General features: G+C 38.5%; 1 protein-coding gene across 9 annotated transcripts in view; it reads left to right on the top strand.

Moving 5' to 3' along the window:
- The window catches only part of ZNF385B (zinc finger protein 385B), a 148,880-nt gene extending 128,575 nt beyond the window's left edge, over window positions 1-20,305 (top strand). For all 9 annotated transcript variants that reach the window (XM_063162244.1, XM_063162251.1, XM_063162249.1 and 6 more), the window contains 4 exons: window positions 14,542-14,778; window positions 15,827-16,005; window positions 17,099-17,200; window positions 18,827-20,305. In XM_063162244.1, the coding sequence (XP_063018314.1) occupies window positions 14,542-14,778; window positions 15,827-16,005; window positions 17,099-17,200; window positions 18,827-19,045 (737 nt within the window). In that variant the 3' untranslated portion in view covers window positions 19,046-20,305. The remainder of the gene's footprint in view (window positions 1-14,541; window positions 14,779-15,826; window positions 16,006-17,098; window positions 17,201-18,826) is intronic.
- The last annotated feature ends 610 nt before the right edge of the window (window positions 20,306-20,915 follow it).

Raw genomic sequence — 20,915 nt, 5'->3', positions numbered from 1 at the left:
GCAATTATTCTCTTATGTAGGTCTTGCTAATAAAGGGGCACAACAGGCATGAGTAGCACCCCTTCTGATGTGCTGTCACTTTGAATGAGATAATGATGAATGATTTGGAGCTCTCCAGACAGAACAGTTGTTAAATATTGAACTAAAATGTCAGGTTAAGTTTGCTACAGAGCCATGGGTTCTTTGAGTCAGACATAGCATGAAGTCCAAAACACTTACTTGTCAGATGTAACTATAGTACTAATAGGAAAAATAATTTTACTGTTAGCTCAGCAAGTGATGAGTCTATCAAAGGCAAAACACAAATTCATCCAGTCCTTATTTTTCAAAATGTATGATGCAGTGGCCTCTCTACAGCTGTTCCTTTGAGCTTGAGAAATGTGGCTGCTGGTAGAGCTAAATTAAACTAATCTTTGAGGTTTTTTGGGATATTTCCAGAAGAATGGGGGCTCCTGCAGGCAAAAGTGGCCTCAGTCAAATGGAAAGGCCTGACTGTGGTCTGAGCATGACATTGTGAGAGAGAGTTCTTCCCTGCTATTGTTAATAGTACAGTGTGACTTGGAAATGGCATTTGTAAATTGATTATCAGCAAACATTTAATGGTAAAGCCACAGTGCAGGAATGGTGCAGGTGGGTGCACCTTAAGTGGCTATCAATAGGTTTAACTCAACAAGTTGGCACTCTAATTTTGTTTGTTGTGTGATCCCATTGTCTAAGCTCACAACTCCTTGCTGTTCAGGGAACACACATTTATTGGTACTTGTAAACACCACCAACCTGCCCCATTCACTGTGCAGACAGGAAAAAATCACCACAGATTGTGTGACTAAGGTGTTGCTCTCCCACTGTAGCTGGGCCATCTCTGCTTGTCCTGACTGGTATTTGCAGAGTGGAGGTGGCCATAGGGGATGTATCTGTAACCTGTCTCCCACACAGTTTCTCAAACCACACAGGAAAAGTCCAGTAATGGCTATATAACAGTTTTATATGCTAGAAAATCACTACTGTGATCCTGCAAGCTTTTTCATAGCTGCTTTGAGATGTGGTTACAGACCAGCTGTGTTAATAGCACTGGGAGCTGCTCTTGCTGGGGTGGGTTGATCCTGGCTGGATGCCGGGTGCCCACCAAAACCACTCTGCCACTCCCACCCTCAGCTGAGCAGGGGAGAGAAAACACAGCAAAGAGCTCATGAGTCAAGTTCTGTCAAACATAAGGGAAACTTCTGACAGCTTCTCACAAGAGCCACCTCTGCAGCCCTCCCACTACCACGGCCTAGCCATGCAAACTCACAGTGGCAAAGATTCCCTTCCCTCCCAATGGAAGCCCAGGGTTTCCAGGATGTCTGCACAGAATGACAGATATATGTATGGCATTTCTTTAGGAAAGGGCAAGGGTAATAACCAGTACCCAACATAGTTTAGAATATTTTGAAGTGTGGTTTAAATACAGCTCTAAGAATGCAATAGAATATAATGTCTGTGACCCCAGGTCAGCATAGTCTAGATGCTTACAGTGATGAATCCTTCAGGAATGCATATGATAATTACTGGATTGAAATGTCACTGTTTACTTATCAAGCAAAGAGGAATTCTTTGATCCTTCTTCTACATCAAAATAAATAGTTCAAAATGAAGCATACAAATGATGTGGTATCAACTTCTTTGCATTTTGCTTTGATATGAAAATTAGAAAGTAAATGCAGCTGTTTTAAACTACTCAAGAGTCAAAATCATATTTCAGATTATAAAAGATAATTTTTGGCCTTTGATCATTCACTGTATGCTCTATTGGCCTCATGCCCATTTGTGAAATGATAGGTATGGGTATTTCAGGTTCAATTTTTGTTGCAGAAGAGCAAAAGACTCTGTACTTGGGAATTAGTAGGTAGAGATAAACCCTTTGGATGCTCTATGAAACCCCATTTTGTTCAGCTGGCAGGAATATGGTAATTAGTTGTCCCATTAGGTAGGATTGGCAACTCCAAGCTATATCAGACTTAGAAAAGTTGACCTTGTGGTCTTGTCTGTGGGTTTTAGTTCATCAACGGCTCTCTGTGTAATGCTTTCACAACAAAACTGCTTTTATTCCTAAAGTACTGTGCAACATGTTGAATGACGTTTACTCAGGAAGCTTGTCATGGGTTGGATTTCTCCAGTCCCCATTGCCAGTGCTGTGTATTCATCAAATAGCAATGAGGTGAAATGTCCCAATGGAGGGCTCAGTTTTTATTTCATGAGTCCACCATCAGGACACTCCCTTACTCATCTTGCTCTCATTGCTTATGTTAAAAATCTTTCTGCCACTGCTCAAATTCTAAACCTTTACATATGAAACTCTTTACTTGGACTAATGCAAAAAATGATACCAGATCTCGTAGCAAAATCTCTTTTCACCTTAACATTTATTTCCATTTATCCCCTTGTTTTGCACATCTTTCAAAGGAATGGCTTTTTTGCATAGCTCAAATAAACTGTTTCTTATATGATCCCTATATCGTATAAGTAGCTAGGAGCCAGAGACATATAACCTCCCCAGCTGAACTGCAGTGTATTTGTCCTGGGAAATTTGAGGTTATTTGTCACACAGATGCCATAAGGACCTCAAACGCACAATGCTTCTAATTATTCTTATATTTCATGTAATGTACCAAAGTCCTCTAGACCTCGAATCAGGTTGTGACAAAGTTGAATTTTGAGGGTGGGGCAGGGATAGGGAGAGGCTCCAAGAGAGGAACAGGACAAGGATGTGTTTGGCTTGTTGTCTTCCAGAGTGCATTTAGAGGTTCTGCCTTATGCCCTTCAAAGATGCTGGTGCTTTTGTCTGGCCTCCTTCAAAAGCTACTGATGAGCCTCATCAGTTCTTCACATTTATGCTGACATAAAGAGTTCTGCTGAAGCTGAACTCCATAAAATAACCATGCATCTGTGTTTATGTGGATTCAGATAGTGCCTGCTAAGCACAAGCATATTCCAGTTAGATAAAGGTATTCGTTTACGGTCAACTAAGTAGTAAATTCAGTCTGGATCAGCCACCAAGGAGAGGCACTTCAAGGGCATTTTTCCATTGCATCCTTTGAGGTAAGCTTTGTTCTTTTTTGAGTCAGTGTTTTGATTCAGCTATATGAAGATCTTTCTATATTGCCATCTGTTGACACTCTACCCCAAAACAGAGGTAATAGCACCGTATAGAATTTTCTGCTTGACTACAGTGCTTTTACAATTGATAATAGAAAATATTATTAATAAATGATCATAAGTTTATCACAGTTACACTGTTGCAAGTACCATATGTGTACTTACATCCGTGGCACGTGCAATGCCTGTATTTCATTTAATAGTAAATAGCTTCTGAGCCTTTTCTGGCAGGTTGTTTCAACAGCACTTTCAGGAAGTTGCAGTTTGGGTTATACTTTTAGGATGAAAGGTGAGCCAAAAGAAAAATTAGCAAGTCAAAGTCTGTGAACAGGAAATCATTATAATAAGTGCTTAAAGATCCAACCTTCTTCCCTGCCAGCCTTACTGTTCATACTTTTGAGAAGTGGAATTCAAACCTCATCTTTCTGTGTGTCTAAATCTGAATGGAAAACCAGTCATACTGTGTATTTTGCTGTTGATAAGCTCCTGGGAAGTCTTTGGTCTGTCTGTAATGCTAGCGCATTTCAAATTCTGCACCTCAACTGAAAACTGATTATAGGTGCCATTAACTGAGAAACAAGCTCTGCAGCTGACCCATGTACATTGATGAGCTGTTGCAATTCTTGTTCAAACTGGAAAAGGCCAAAATTCTCTTCTCTCTCCAGTTTTTGTAGCAATCAGAAATATATGCAACCAGGATTTTCCTTGGAAGGAATGATAAAGTTTTGCTTTTCTTGCAGTAAAATAAGCCTAAGCTTTGGATCAAAAATATATTGTAAGATGAAATAAGACTCTTTTGGATGTTCTGCTCTGTGCCTGAGCACTCATGTCCTGTATCATTAAAACTAAATACCTCTAGTAATTCAACTTACTCAAGATCTAAAAACATGAATTTCAAAGCATTTTTTTACCAGCAATCTTAAAATGATACAAAGTTTTTCTTTCTTTGAGAAATAGTGATAGGCATTTGGCCCAGCAGAACTGACTCTATTGGTGTTGCTGGACAATGGGAGCAGGGCCAGGGATGCTTCAGCTGCTGGGATTTTTTTTAACTAGATATATTTTGTCATTTAAAGAATTCTTTCGCATACGTTGAATCTTTCAGCACCTCTTTAATACTCTGAAATCAGGCATCTGTTTTTCTTGTTTGTTCTGTTAATGATCAAATATAGGATTGCCTATTGAATATCCTGAGAGGATGTTTTTAATAGGATGATGTCATAAGGGAATGATAGTAAGGTGAGTATGAAATAACAATATAACTTGCTAAAAAGATACCTGCTGGTTCTGTTGGGTTTTTTAACAACGCTGGGAAGAATAATTTCAATTGTATTTAATACTTTCACAGTACATATTGAAGCAACATATTCCTAAGGAAATAAGGCAGCTCTTCTGATACCAGGTGTCTATTTTTCACGGGTACCAGAGAATAAATAACAGGATTCTGGTGATTATTCATACAATTGGTCGTTGAATAAAGTTTTCTCTATGTTCAGTTGTGTGAAGTTAAAGGCTGTGTTGAAGTTGCAAAATTTAAGTTTTTTCCTTTTCTCTGAGCCCTTGAATGAATTTAGTGACCAAATATAAAAGAATGGGTCAGGAAAAATGCTGCTTCAGTAGTGAAGGGGGAAATCTACTTCATTCCTTATAGTAGAAAAATTATTTATGCAAACATTAGGCTACTCATTATTTCCTTATTACTTGCTTTCAAGGAGAGTGAAAATATTTTAGTGTCAGTTAGACAAGTTATATCTGAAATACAATTTATTTGTCAGACCTTGAGGGCACGACTGAATGCTCACAGTCCTCAGGCAAGCCTGCTACAGAAGTGGGTGAGAATGCACAATTACAGATGTCATTTAACTGAAATGAAGATGAGTGTTTCATAACTGGCTTTAACTGCTGTTCTGCCTGGGCAAGTACTGAGCGAGCAGTTCAGACACAGGCCCATGAGAATGTACTTGCAGAGTGTGTCAGTTCTCCTTGATTCTTTTATTTAGATGACCATAAATTTCATATTAAGTTCTAAAGCACTTCAGCATCTGAGTGTAGAGTTTTAAGATTTTTGTTTTGCACATGCTGCAAGTGAAATATGTTTCTAGTGATATATTTCAGATTCATAAATGGTGGAGCCAATGTATAGCTGAGATGATGAACTGAGACTAAGCAGAAGTGAAGGATCTCTGAGTAAAATATTGTATGCTTTTTATAATCTTTGAAAGTTATTTTTCTAAGCATTCTTGCATTATTAAAGTTTAAAAGACAGTGCAATACTATAAGTTTGCATTCCAGGATGTCAGAAATAGATGTAGCAGAATTTGGAGTGGGAGTGTAAAATATTTTCAAAGTAATAGATGTCTGGTGCCAGAAAAAGATAAGTTTATAGTTCGCAAAAACATTTGCTTTCACCCATATATTTTGTAATAGCAAATATTATACTGCATTTCAAGCTTTACTCACACTGTATTAAAATTTTCCAACTCACAAATTTTCCTATCCCAGCCCAAACAGACTGGCATAGCTCAGAAAAGATGAAAGTAAATATGCCTGGCTATAAAGCAACAGGACACAGGAAGACTGAGCTTTAACATCATCTCAGTTTATGGATACTCTTTAAATTAACATTCACACTTGCTATCTGTGTTTTAGATCCTCCTTGTTTTCAGTTGCCAGCACTGTAGTACTATTGATATTTCTGAGTTTTATGAAAAAACTTCTAGTGATAGTTTTCCCAACTTGTCAACATGTCACTGAGAAATACATAGATATTGGCATTGTACACTAGGAAATCGCTCTGCATTGCAGACAAGTTGATTTTCTCCAGAAGTAACAGGTCTAAAAATTAGAGGAGGAGGAAGCTGGGAATTGTGATAATCTTTTTTCAAATTAGGCAAAGAGAAGTCTGATACAATGTGCATTCTGTAAAATACCATTAAGATCAGCAGATGACATAGAGGCACAATGCAAATGGCCTTGAGTGTTCAAAGTTTGTTTTCTCTAGAAGTATTGCATACACACCGGTATTTTGACTAACAAAAACAGTACAAAATCAACCCTTGTTATTCCTGTAGCTTTTGCACTGAGAAATTGCATTGTGTTGAAGTATGAAATAAGAGGCTTTTGAAATGCCCTTTGTTGATACATAACAATTTTTCAGTTATTTTACTCTATGTTTTATATGTATGTACCAACGTATATTTTTTTTTTCCTTCCCCTGCTGGTGAGTGCATACAGATTTTTCTTGATCTTGTCTTGTAAAACAAGCACTAGCCAGCCAACATAAACCAATTCCCTAAGAATCTCCAAATGTGTAAATAATTGATTAAAAATCATAGGCAATACAGCAGGATCACCGCTGACAACCCAGTAATTAAAGAAGCAGGAACTTTCAGCTCAGGAAGGTGTAGGTACAAATAGGTACAGGATTTTGCAAGGCAAGGTTTTACACTTGCAGAGCTACATGTACTTCTCAATATTTTCTAATTCTCATCAGTCCACTTTGAGAAAAATTAAATCCAACCAAAATTGCAGGAGCAAACCTTTTTTAACTTTATTCAGATCAGCAGAATTATTTTCATACTCTGAAGAAAATGCAGGTTCCCTTTAAGAGGCATCCTTTGGCATCCCAAATCAGAAATAAAGTATCTAAGAAATTGTCAGCATCACTGCTGTAACACAGCCATGAAAGTGATACTTCTGAAGTAAAAATGGATATTTGGGTTCAGCCTGTTGAAGAGTAGTGATGCAGTTAAGCAAATAATCATTCTAGCTACCAAGTTCACCTAATATTGCGCAGCCATCCAGACATTTCCTGATGTTAGCTTCAGTATCTTGAGAAAATATGTTGCAGCTTATTTGAGGGCATATTTGTGTTTGAGAAGAAAAGCTTTCTATTTATAACTTCCATTTTTTCTCATCTTTGTATAGAGACTAAATTTGTTCTCTTCAGCATGTGTCAGACTGATTTATTTCATTATGTAAAATTTAACTCTTTTTCATACCTGCCTGAAGTGCAAGAAAACACATTGTACAAAAAATGAAAAGCAACCAAAGGGTTAATAGATACACTGTGCTGTCTGATTTGCATGTAGGTTTGCAGTGGAATTTTTCTAGAACAGAGCCCTACGGGTTTTTCAGTCTCATTTCTCAGTAGACTGCACAACTGGTGAGAAAGTAGGTATTTTGTCTGACAGCCATTAGTGTCTCATTATTCAGCAAATGTGCAGATAGAACAAAACTTATTTTGAAATACCTTATCCAAGTTTGCTAACTCCATCTTAATGAGTGTGAAGAAATAATCTAATGCTCTTTGTTGTTTGTTTTGTTGGGGGGTTTTGTGAGTGGTGCTGAGATGCAGGAATAGAGTACTTACAAATCTGTAAGGGTTGTGACCTCTAGTAACTTAATTGTCATCCTGCTACTGTCTTTACAGCATATATTACTCTAAGTGTTCATCTTTTCCGTCATAGGAACAACAATTAATTGTGTGTTTGTGTATACTTTATTCCTCTATAGATAGCACTGTGAACCAGAAGAAAAAGCTTTCTGTGAAGAGCAGTGTTTTGAAACCTGCTTTTCTTATTGGAGCTATTGTCTGACTTTCTATTCAGTAACTTTTCTGCTAATACACTGAAAGAGCCCCTTCTTTTCATCCTGGTAATTCAGTCACTTATGATCTCCTCCCTTCAAATCTTATTTCAGGCCAAGGAATTGTACAACAGCTCTTGTTTCTAATAAAATTATTTCTGGGTGTTCTTGTTCTATCCCCAAGACTCTGTTCCAGGGTAGATCCTAATGTTTGGTTAGGCAGTCCGACAAGTTCAGTGTGACTAAATCAGTTTTCCCCACCTTGATTTTATTTTGTTGTAGTTTCTTAACATCTCCCTTAATTACATTCAGCCAGGCTTCTTATCTCTTTGACTGTGATCTCTCGAATGGTTTTTGGTTTAAATACTGCAAATTTTATTACAATATTTCTGAGGTATTGATTTTTCTCTCTCTGGATTTATGTCCTTCACTTTCAAAGCTCTCCATACCTTTGTATGTCTTTCGTAATACACTTTCAAATGTTGTTTTGAACCAGACAACGCCATTTGAGACCAGCTTCTGATACAGTTTCCTGCTTTGCCTGAACTTATTTGTAAAGAGTTCCCTGCAATCAGATGCTAAACTTACTTCTTTCATTCTCGCCTTTAAAAATTTCTCTTTCGCTGTGATGCACTGAAAAACAGGAAAATGCTTGTGAGCAGTTTGACTGTCGCAATGGTGCCTGTGTCAGTGACTGGTTGTCGTGTCTCTCTGTGGTTTCATACCTGTCTGCAGGGCTCATCTCTGCCCTTAAACTGAGCTTTTTGTCTGGGGAACAGCTTCTTCTGTGTGCAGATAGCTTGGAACAGAGAGGTCAACTGGTAACTGTTAAGTAACTTTTTGAGTAACACACCTATCTTTAGCATTGTCAGTGGGCATATTTTGTAAAGTGTGGGAAAAAGTGTAATTAAATTTTTCACTTTTTAGATTTATTTCACATGTGCCAAGCATTTAGCATTGTCAAATTTAAACTGACAATTTTGTTTTTCAACAGACAAATTTTTACATTTTGTTTATGGATGCTAATAGAGTTTCACTGATAAACTTTTCAGCAAAATTTCTTGGATTGTCTACTAGTGAAATTAATGCAACTGATTTTACTTTTACTATGCAGTTGTTCAGGGCAAGAATATTTAATACTCTGACAATCTCATGGAGTTCCTTTTTCCGTTCTGTAATCACTTTATGCTACAAAAGTTCTTTAATGCAGCCCAATATTCACAGGCATATATGGAGCTGTTGAAAGTACAGGGAGAACCTGATAATCTGCTTCACTCAGTTCAGCTTTACCGGTATGGGAGATATGTTTGCTTTTTCTCAGACTCTCTCTTAGTCTCCAAAATCAGCACTTCACTTCAAACTAATAGCAGCTCCCTGTAGCACAACTGATGTGGACTCAAGATCATCGCAAGACAATCTTTATCCCAAAAATAAAATATTAACATTTACTTTCAGAAATCACTTTGGATTTTAGCTTCCATAGGAAGTGACCTAGTTCGAAATCAGTTGAAAATGCATAGGATCACCAAGCAGTCCTTTTTTAAAAAGGTTGTTCTTTCAGCAGTGATGTGGTATTGTTATTATTATATTATTATCTTATTATTATAAGGCACCTTATAAGGCCTTATCTTATCGTAAGGCTCCACCATAAACAAGGCTGATTGACCCAAAGGCTTTGCCCCTAACTGTGCATCAGTTGTGCTCACTGGTTTTATAGCCCTGATAACCATGCAGTGACTGAGTTACACAGGAAAAAAATATGTGACTGGTTTAGACTGGAAATTGCACTGGATATTGCGTGGCTCTTTCCTTCATGTTTTTCAAGAAGAAAAGACACACGTTTTTACTATTTTTTTACCTTTGCAATGGAGAATAACTAACATTTTATTGCCAAAAGTAATTTTTCCATTATGATCTCTTCTAACTTGGTAATGTGCACTATTGTGCAAGCAAGTAAAAGAAATATAAAATCAGATTTCTATACCTAGGATGGCAAATGAGTGAAGCTCACAAAAGAGCTTCAGTGCAGGGTTGTAGAGCAGCAGTGGCCACTTTGCAGTGGCTGTGCTGCCCTTTTGCTGTCAGCACTTTGTGCACAGCTGCTGCTCAGTGCCTGGAGCTGGGGGAAGCAGTGAAGGATGTGGCAAAGGGAAGGTGTGAAGCTGAAGCTGGGCAGTGGGTGGCTGTAAGCACAGTGTGATCTCTTCCCAGTGCAGAGCCAGCTGCGTCACAGCCAGTGCTGGGCAGTGCTCTTAGTCCCAGGATCCTTCCCTCTCTGTGTGCCCAGCCTTCCGCACAGAATGTGCGCAGTAGTCCCAGTTTCTGGTGGAGAGGAGAAGCAGGCAAATGCAAAGTTATACTTTTTTATTACATGAAGACGCACACAAAATATGTGTTTTCAGTAATTGGAATATTGTTCTGTTACTGTTACAGCAAGAGCAAGTTTATTTGTTACATACAGCAGAAAATTTTACAGTTTGAAAACCTGACAATTTTGTAAGGGTTGTTGGGATCATAGCAGAACTTCGTGTCTGAAAGCTTTTAGCACATGTATTGGGAAGGGTTCTTGCAAGTGTATCACATACCATCAAGATATTTTAATTCTAACTGCTGTTTGAACAATCTGCTGTGGAACAGAACTTGATTGTAGAGATATTTTATCATCAGTGATAAAAACGGGGCAGATAGGCATGTTGAGGGGCGTAAGTAGCATTGAATATTTTGATACTGAAAATCTTTATCGGATTTCTAAATCTATACAGAAGTTTTAAATTCGCATTTGTTTTAGTTTTATCAAGAGTGTAAATTCTGAATTAAGGATCTGAATATTAAGTTACTTTTTTGTTGTTATTATTGAAAATAGCATTTGTGATTTTTTTATGAAGTCCAAATGAAGCTTTTTTCTAATGTGCACCAATGCATCACTGACTCAAAAAAAAAAAGCCAATAATGGGTAGGACCTATTCTCTACACCACATCAACTGCAGTGAGAGTGGCATGACCTGCCAAGGTCAGTGAGTCACTTCAGCTGTGGAAGTGAAGCAGTAGAACCTGTTGGTTTGACTCTGTGAGGTGTTGCCCTGCAGTGTCCTGGCTTTGGTACTCAAAATGAGGCAATACTGATCAGATAAATGAGTCTTGAATTTTTACATGGTGCTGACACAAGAATGAGTCAAACAAGCAGAAATATGTGAAAACAACTTCAAAGCAGAATTAAAACAATGCAATGGATGAGAAAAGCATTAATATTACCAAGCCCAAAGCAATACTTAATTAGCTTGCTTTAGTTATTTTCCCTGGGCTCTATTTCAAAATAAATCCAGGCTTCAGTAAGAACATGAATCATCAATTTACTTTTCTGGAATTTAAGACACATGAAATATGGCTTTTCTGCATGGAAAATGAACATAGGTAAAAAGTACTAGTTAGATTTTAAATTAACTTCTTGCACTTGAGTTTTGGTGTGAGTGTTTCAGCCTGACCCCGATGCAGGTTGAATCACAGCTACTGCCTTCAGGCAATAGGCTGGTACTGCCCTGGTCTCATGCTCCAGCTGTGCTCTGCTAAGCTGTGCAGCAGAAACTGGTGTGCCCATGGTCCAGGCAGGATGGACTCACTCCTGCACTCCTTTGGGCTCTGCCTGGCTCTATTGGTCGTGAGCCAGGTGGAGTTTAGAGCAAATCTGAGCCTATTTCAATAATACCTTCAGATATAGCAAAAGGGCTGGAATCCTACAACTGCATCTCACAAGTCACATATATTTTATAAGGTAGTGATAGTTGGGAAGTATGGGTATGTAGGCAGCCTTAACAGTTCCATTTTTTGATTTCTGCGTGCAGATATTGTTAGCTCTGTGCTATAAGTGCAAATAAAAGAGTAATCGTCTTTGTGCTTTGTATAGACATGCAATTTGCATTTCCTGTGCCTCACACTGTTGAATAGTTGGCATTTCTGTCTTAAACATAAAACTGTAAGTAATGGTGTTTTGAATTATGTGGATTGAAACAGTAAGCTGTTATCAAAAGCCCATTTGGAGAAGCGCAATTTTCTGATTTTAGAAGCCAGGAAAATGCAGCTCTGGGCCCACTGCAGTGACAAATACGCACTTAGCTCCCTGTACTTTCTGTGGGAGTTCAACTGTATAATAACCTTTATAATGATGATCTTTGAAGATGTTCTGCATTAAACATTTAGAATGGTGGAAGGAAACATTAATTCATAGAGGGTAGTATGTCTCTCCTTATACACCCCCATCGATGAAGAGCTTATTTGTGTCAGGAAGCTTTCCAAATGATGGAATTATTATGTGAACTGAGATTCTTTCCAAAAGCGGCAATACTGGCGGAATTGAGCCCAGCTGCATGCTGGTAACTTCCCTCTGGTTTTGTAGAAGTTTTCTTGTTAGTGTGTATACTGTAGAATTGTTGGAATATGAATAGTGAAAACACTGTATATCTGGGGAGTATTATAAAAATCAACATGCTACATCAGCTGTTGGCTAGCTAAGTGAGGAGAAGTGGGAAATGAGATCTGTAATTTTTTCAATCATCTGTTAAATTCAGCACTGGAAAACCATCACTCTGTGATGGTAACTGGTGGCCCATGTAAAATGGATCTTCTTTCATATCTTGGGATCTTACTCCACAGACTCTTGATGGCAAAACCAATAAAGTCTGTTCCCTCTTGTTGTGGTCAGTGTTGAGATCAGTACAGGCAGGGGCTGTGGGCAGGAGGGTAAGCACTGTGCTTGTTGCACAGGGGTGATGATCTCTGTCTCCAGGTGGTGTTTCAAAAGCACCAAATTTTTATCCTTACATTTAAAAAAATAGGTGGGGAACAACATAAAAAACCCCCAAAGCCAAACTAGAAGTGTAATTGGTATATGTTAACATATAGCCGGCAGTTTTGTTGGTGTATTTTTCCTTTAAGGCCTGAAATGCAAAATCCTGTGGAACCTTCCTTTATTCCGTTTCAGCTCACATATATCCTGGTGTTATGCCTTTTGCAGTTTGGCATAATATTGCATAGAACAAAAACAAAACCAACAACAATTCTATTTTTCAGTAATGTAAATTTGCAATTGCAGCTGCTCATTGTGTTTCGTTTGTAGATGTTAGCACCTCTGAGAATTTTCCATATGGAAAACTCTTGAATTTGGAATGTTAGCAAATGCTATTTATTGAAACTGTATTTTATGAAGACTCATAAGTCATATAAAGTATTCTAGATTTTTGCAGATGTGACTTATTACTATGGAGACTTTAAAGCTGAGTAGCCTATGAAGTACAATTTAACATCAGTTTCTTTTGTTGTACTTTGTCAATCAAAACACCTTCAGAAACTGGTTTTAACATTAATTTGGTCATAATATTAGTCTTTGTACTTGATTATTTTCAATGTTTAATATAGCTCATATTGTGTAATTTCAAAATATTTTTATTGGTATTTTAAAAAATAATAGTTCTTTTATTAGAATTTTCTTTCTCCTGGTTTATAACAATCTAAAATTGATGTACTGCAATGCACTTCTGGGAAATATGCCAACAACTGTGGGGGTTAGTTTCAGGATGGCTATTCATAGCTCATACACACTCTCAAGTGCTTGCTTGAGTGGGTACAATCCTGTGTTCATAGTTCTTGGTAGCACAGTCTTGGCCTGGTACACAAAGGCATGTTAAGACAGAGTCTGGTAGCTGTAAACATGGTCCATGTTAAAAAATAAATGCTCAAATAGAGCCTAGTTTTTCTAGTCAGTTCAACTCTATTTCAAATTAAGCCATGGGTTTCAAATGGGGAGGCTGCTCTTATGTAGATGTTGTACTTGCTTAGATGATGAAATTTGATCCCAGTTGTTCAAAGTGACACATATTCAGTCATTTCTCATGTCTGTTTTGTTGGGGTTGCTCATACCAGCACCCCTGCACTGTCCCCCTCCCATCCCGTGTTTGTTTTGGACAGAGCTTGTTTTACTGCTGGCAGCTTATATGGCTTGTGGTCACAAAGCCTGCAGCTGAACAGCTTCAAATGCAATGAGCCCTTGAGGGGCAGCATGTAAGCAGGGAGCATTTAAACACTGGCTCTGGCACAAAGTTTCTCTGTAGGCACCGCTGGGACATTTTATCTCTCATTTTTTTGATCACCATCTGCAAAATGAAGTAATACCTGCCTACCTGCCTCATAGGAGCACAGATGATTGACTCATGCTTGTGAAGTGACAAAGGAATGCACTGAATGCACACAGAAGCCACCTGTGATCCACTAATATATGGGGAGTTGTTAATGGAAAAACCTAAAATTATTAGCAACCGTGTTCATGTGTAGTACCATAACTCCTGGAACTGAAACAGGGGATGTGTGTTAAAATGGTGGTAGAGCCTTTCAGTGTCCTCCCAGTGTCTTTGAGAAACTCAAGCCCTTCCAAAGGCAACTGTAAACCTTTTGAGAAATATTTTTTAATTCCCAATGCAAAGCCTTGCTTGTTTCTGTGTGCTGTCCAGTCCTTAAACCTGGCTTCCTTCGGTATTGCTTGGGCTCCTTTCAACTGGCCGTGCCTGCAGCACAACAGCAGCCGGCAGGAATTTGGTGAACTCGTTGGTATTCACTGGTAACTTTAAAAACAGGAAAATCACCCCTTTTTGGCAAATTACACGCATTTCATGGCAGGACTTTTAACAAGATTTCAAGGATGCTGCTCTCTTTTATAAAATGAGATAAATTAGCCCCCTGTTGTGTTATGTTTACTAAACCCACAGGACTATTACTGTATGCTTTTTGTATGTGTGGCATAAAACTACAACAGATGGATTTTGTTTCTTTTAGAAGATAAAGGGAATGAAAAACCCAACGGTGTGAGTCAGCAGTCCAATACAGAAGTGGATCCTTTTCTTCCCAAACCTGGAGGGGCGCCTGCAGCGCCTGCCTCATCTTCCAAGAGCACCAACGGAGCTGCTAACACAGTCACTGAGTCAGAAGAGGAAAAAGCCAAAAAACTACTTTACTGTTCATTATGCAAAGTGGCTGTGAATTCCCTTTCACAACTAGAAGCCCACAATACAGGTGAGTATCCATATGGTACAAGTCAGCTGTGTGCTAACATTTTTAAAATTCAATGTTCTAAGGTGGTAGCACTTCACACTTCACTGAAGCTTCTTTTAGTTAAAACTTAGAATAGCAAGTTAAAACACCAGTCTTGTTAGTAGCAGTCCTGTGTGGTTTTTGATATTCTATTAAAGCAATCTCTAATTTTTTTTAACTATTCTTCATGTACTTTCTAAACTTATAGTTGACAAAATCCCTACAGTTCATGTTAACTAATCAGATCCCTTCACACTGAGCATCACAGTAAGATCATAGTGGTTTCTACAGCACTTAAGTTTTCTAAAATGCCAGTGTTCTCTCTTTTTCATATTTTTTGTCATTATCATTAGTATCTGTTATTTTGCTGGAAAAGCTTACAGTAATTTACTTCTTATTTGTTTTTTAAAAATAATTTTAGAGTGGGCTCATTAGGTTTCCTAAATTTCATAGTATCTTCTGATTATTGAAGATTAGTTATGAGTCTTTTTTTGGGCCACAAGCAGCAATTCCTAGTGTGCTCTGTCTGTTTATGGCGTGCTGGTGATGTAAGCCTTGTTAACAAGCCATTGAAGCTGGTTTTACAGCTGTAATCCATTCTTGAAATGGGTAAAGCAGCCGTTTCTTCTGAATCAGAGGATATTTATTGAAGTATTACAGTTCCTAGGCAGGTTTTGAGGGATTGCTGTGGTTCCTGTCCCAGTGTTGGCTAATACCATTTTCTGCTATTCAATGGCTCTATGGAATTTGGCAAAAGAATAAGCAGCAAACACTTTGGCCATCCAGTCACACACTGGCCCAAACAGAGTGGTCCAGCATGCCTGCTGTTCCCTTTTTTCACAAAGCCTTCTGGCTTGCCTTTAGATCAAGGACGCAGGAGCTACAGTGACTGAAACAAGAGAGATCATTAGTCCCAGTGTGTGGTGGCTTTAACCATTCTGTCTTGAAGATAAGTGTAACTAAGTCCCAAGGCTGAGAGAATGTTTTGTGCTGCTGATCGTGAGCTCACCTGCATCTCCTTGCTCATCAGGCTCCAAGCACAAGACCATGGTTGAAGCTCGGAATGGTGCTGGTCCCATCAAGTCCTACCCCCGGCCTGGGTCCCGAATGAAGGTGCAGAATGGCAGCAAAGGCTCAGGACTGCAGAACAAGACGTTCCATTGTGAAATCTGTGATGTCCATGTTAATTCAGAAATTCAGCTTAAGCAGGTAACTTGCATGTATCTGGAGCTCTCTGTTGGTTGAAGTTACATTGCAATGTTGTAGGTGCAGGGTAGCGCTGTGTGAAGATGTGTTGGTGAATATTGAATGAACTTAGTATTTCTTATGTCTCCCACAACTATTTCTAAATATTTCATCATAGGTCAAGTTCACCTTTTATTTTAGTTGGGAAAAATGGGCTTGGTAGTTGTAAAAGCAGAGGTGTCAGTATCCATGAATGGTATAGCAGATCTCATTTAAAAGTTTTCTGTGGTTCAGCATAGGGATTTGAATCTTGTTCTCCTAACTATAATAAATTCTGGGTTGAGATTCCCTGAATGCATCTTTCAGTGCTGTTTTCAGTCTGCTCTAATAATGTTTAATGCTATGTGAGAAGGAAAACATGACTCAAATCTATTGGTTTGGGACAACCACCAGTTGGGTAATACTGTAGATATGTCTGAATTATGTAGAACAACATTATCATTAACAATGTGGCTGTTGTGTGCCCATGGAGATGTTCTCTGAGCCAATTAGCCCTGGGTTCAGAGCTGTGCCCATACAAATGCAGTGATTCTGGTGCCCAAATGGGAATCTCTGACTGGATGGTGCTGTGCTGTGTGATTGTGTCCTCTCATTCCTGTTTTTCAGTTAGCTCTAAGATAATTTTAAATGCATGTGTAGACATATCCCCGGGTACTGGTTCTTCCTTAGCTAATATTGAATTGTTTACACAACTGAATGGTATCAGCAAGATGGAAATTTACCTCTTACTTCTGAATATCCCTATGACCTAGTGACTACAGCTCTGCCTGGTTTAAAGCTTGTCAAGTGGAAAAAGGAAATACCAATCAAAATATCAATGATTTGCAGACCCTGTCTCGAATCACAAAATATGCTGTATTTGATTAGTTTCTGATTCTCTATTTGATATGCTCCAAATTATTATGTTTAATTTAGCAAACCTCATCCTTGCTCTCTATAAAGAACCTACTTTGTCTTAAAAACAGGGGCTTAGGCATATCCTGCTGATAAATCAATTTCAAACTCAAAACGTAGAAATGTTTAAAGAGCTAATTAAATGTGAGGATATTTATTTCAGCACATTTCCAGCCGAAGGCACAAGGACAGAGTTGCAGGAAAGCCTATGAAACCTAAATATAGTCCTTACAACAAACTGCAGCGCAACCCAAGTATTTTAGCAGTAAGTATTTTTATTTCTCATCACTGTCTGTGTGAATTTGTGACCTTGGGGACTCCCACTGCACAGAGACAGGAACATGACAGACCTGATGCTTCTGCAGCCTCTCTTCCCCTGCAGGCTGAGTCTGCACAGGAATCAGATGTGAAGAGAGTTGTGTTCTGCCTGCCCGTTCCAAGGCATGCAGACAGCACTGCAAGTGTTATTTACTGCTAGAAAGAAGGGAATAGTCAGTGGAATGGGGACTGGACCATGTGCCCCATGGAAAGGTATCGGCTCTGCTGGGCAAGGGCTCTTCTCTTTGAAGGCAGAAATGGGTATACTCTGTATTTTTGCACATCTGGATGCAGTCAGGGAAAAGGACATAGAATTAAGATATAAAGATATTTTTAAGATATAAAATTACTAGTGCTCATTCTCTGCTAACCAGGATGCTGTGTGGATGTATGAATTGGTACAAAAGAGCCATCAGGTGTTTAGGAGAATTGACTGCCTGTATGTTCAGGCCATGTCTGCCACTGGATATCAAACCTCTCCTGTCTCTGTGCCACTGGCCAATCCCTTTCACACACACCTGCATTTCCAGGAATCCCCCAAGCTGGTCCTGCTGATCACCTGCAGCCAGAGTTCAGGCTGGCTTTAGCACAGCACACTTTGTATGTTTATTTGCTCACGACACAGCCTGTGTTCATTAGGGAAAAGTGCTTGCCACTTATGGCACAAAAAACAGTTTAGAGGTTGAAAAGAAACAGATGCAAATGTGTGAAGCTAAGAGAAAGCATGTGGAAAGCCTGTAAATGCTAAAATATTGATATGTCTTTGTAATTGCTTAGAGGTAAATGAAAATGCTGTAGGCTTCCTCCAAGTCTCCCCACTTGATAGGTTCTGGCCATGCTAATATTATTCACTTGTATGATACATCATGTTATCATCTATTGCATAAGGAGAGACCACCAATTATAAAGGAAGGACATGAGTATTTTTGCTTCCACGATTGAATGTTTGTAGTGCAAACCCATTTTTAGTGAGAGATATAGATATGAGTGTATATATTTCTGATTAGTTGATTCACCACAAGCACCAGCAATGCTTGTAGATCCTATGTAGAGTCATATATATACATATGTTTCAGAAAAAAATTATTTTTGGCATCAATCTTAAATAATATTTCTACTTTGAAAAGAGCTGGTCTGCACTGGAAAGCGCAAAGCTGACTGGTCTGATACCACCTTCCCATCTTGTCCAATCTACTTTTCTACAATTCATTTTTGGAAGTGGAAAATTTGACTTTTTATATTGAAGTCTTAATCATGAGGGTGTTTTCAATATTTCATGCACGCAGTTATAATTTATATAAAGTTACTCACTTGCAAATTATGCTTCCTTCTAAATATCAGTGAGATAGTCTCTAGACTCAAGAGATTTATTTATATTTAAATATAGGATTTGGTTGCTTTAATTGCCCTAGGAGTAAGAGGACAGTGCAAGTAACATTTCTAAGCTGCTGGTAGGAGATTTCTTTGGGAAGCCACAGTGTTCCCTGTGCCAGGGTTCACTTTTTCCCTTGTGCAAAAGTAGGCGTTGGGAGAACTGTATTTACATTGCTTTTGTGTGTGTGTTTTATTCCAGGCAAAACTTGCATTCCAGAAGGACATGATTAAGCCTCTGGCACCTGCTTTCCTCTCCTCTCCTCTTGCTGCAGCTGCAGCTGTATCATCAGCTCTGTCCCTCCCTCCCCGGCCCTCGGCATCCCTGTTCCAGGCACCAGCAATCCCGCCCGCCCTCCTCCGGCCGGCCCACGGGCCCATCCGGGCAACGCCCGCCTCCATCCTCTTTGCACCATACTAACTTATTGATGTGAGACAGAGATAACTATGGCCAGTACAAAGGGCAAAGGAAAGCAGGAAAGGGGTTGAGGTTTTAAAGTGTTTCTCTTTCGCAATGCCATCCAGCATGACACCTCATCCAACCGCATCATAAAATCCATCGTTGGCAGCACTGCGTTTTGGAGTCTAGACAACTGTCTTCTCTCTGTCTCTGTTTTTTTAATCAAAATAACGTAATTTGCTTAAAAATTAAATTGCTCATAAAATTTGTACTATTAAAGATTCATGCATCTATTCATTTTTTCTTCTTTTTTTTTGTGTTTTTTTTTTGTTGTTTTTCAATTTGTACGATGCACCTTGGAATCAAGGAACATAAAATATTTTCCTGACTGACTTGAAAACTAGGGTCTTCCTCACTCACACCTATGTAAATACTTCTCTGAAAAGCAACTGGGTATAATCTAATGTGGAAAAAAGGAAAAGACGGATGAACCAAATTCTTGATTGCAGATAACATCTCAAGAAAGAATTGCATCCATTATTTTCATGTGCTCTTGTTGACAGGGATTGTGTGCTGTCCTAGACCCCAGTACTGGTGTATCTTGTGTAGTACTATAGATGTACCATGTCTGATTTTAATATTTTTAGTTTCTGTGCAAATGTTTGAAAGCAATGCAATGCTGAAGCTTTTAATTATTTCTTTTGTGTCATACTTTATTTAGAGAAATCAAGAATAGAAAGCCATATAACATAGAGTTAAGATTACTGCTTGTTTGCTACTTTCATTTAACTTATTTTTGTTGTTTCTTCACTGGTGTTGCTAAGCAATGTTTAAAGAGAAAAAAAGCTTTTCAATTACACATTCCCACAGCTCACATGTGTTGTTCAAGAAGACAATGGATCCATGTGTTTGTACGTAAATATCCTGTTTTCTTAATTTCTAACTAGTTTCCTTTGTAATGATGCTGCATAACATTGTGGCTCCCTAATGCAATAATGTACAGAACATAAAATATTTATAATTGACCATATTCTCTGTTTACTGAGTATATTGCAGTAATGTCCCACCTATCTTCTTACCTCCCCAACCCTTTTATAAAGGTGAATCAATATGCAGTGCTCAGACTGGAGTCGTTATATGATAATGGGGGCTACAGGTGGAAGAAAGGGAAAAAAAAAAAAGAGAATTAACTTTTAGAGCATCTTTATCAGCAATCCATAATAGTAAGATGTCTGTGTATTTTTTTAAATGTACCTTTTCAATAAAATAATAAGAAAATTATACGTGCTTATTGTGTTTTAATTGGTACAGGAAAATAACGCCTGAAACAAATTTAGCTAAAGGAGTCTTCCAGGAGCAGACAAAGCATCAGAGTTGCAATAAAGTATAATTACAGAACCTGTGTTTGTTTCCCTTGTGTTTTAATGTCTTTTCCTCACTGCAGCCTGTAACAGCCTTTACTGGAGCTTTTTTGCAGCAAGACTGTAAACATTCACTACATCAGAGTTTCAGAGGAAGACGCAGCGGAAACAGGTGTGTGATTATGTGAGTCTTTTAGTGTTCCACCAAAATGCTACACCATGGTTGTGCCATTGCTAATGGAGATTAAGGATTAACTTTAAAACCAGCCTGGGCGGACTTGAGACTGGAAGCAGGTCACTTGGGAACCAGGACTTGCTCTGAAGTATGGGCAGTTGCTTGACCCTGCAGCAAGCTTTTCAAGGGAGGTATGTGGGGAAGCCTTGAAATTATCTTTTTTTACTGCTGAAAAGTTTAATCTATTCTTTAAAAGCCTACTCTTTGTTAATAAAAAGTGAAAAGTAAAGAGTACAAGACTAAAAAAACTCAACTATAAGGCTGTTAAGGTTAACACAAAGCCAATAGGGCCATT

Source organism: Melospiza melodia, chromosome 8, assembly GCF_035770615.1.
Source record: "Melospiza melodia melodia isolate bMelMel2 chromosome 8, bMelMel2.pri, whole genome shotgun sequence".
In the NCBI taxonomy this organism is placed as follows: domain Eukaryota; kingdom Metazoa; phylum Chordata; class Aves; order Passeriformes; family Passerellidae; genus Melospiza; species Melospiza melodia.
This window is presented reverse-complemented; position numbering and strand designations above follow the sequence as displayed.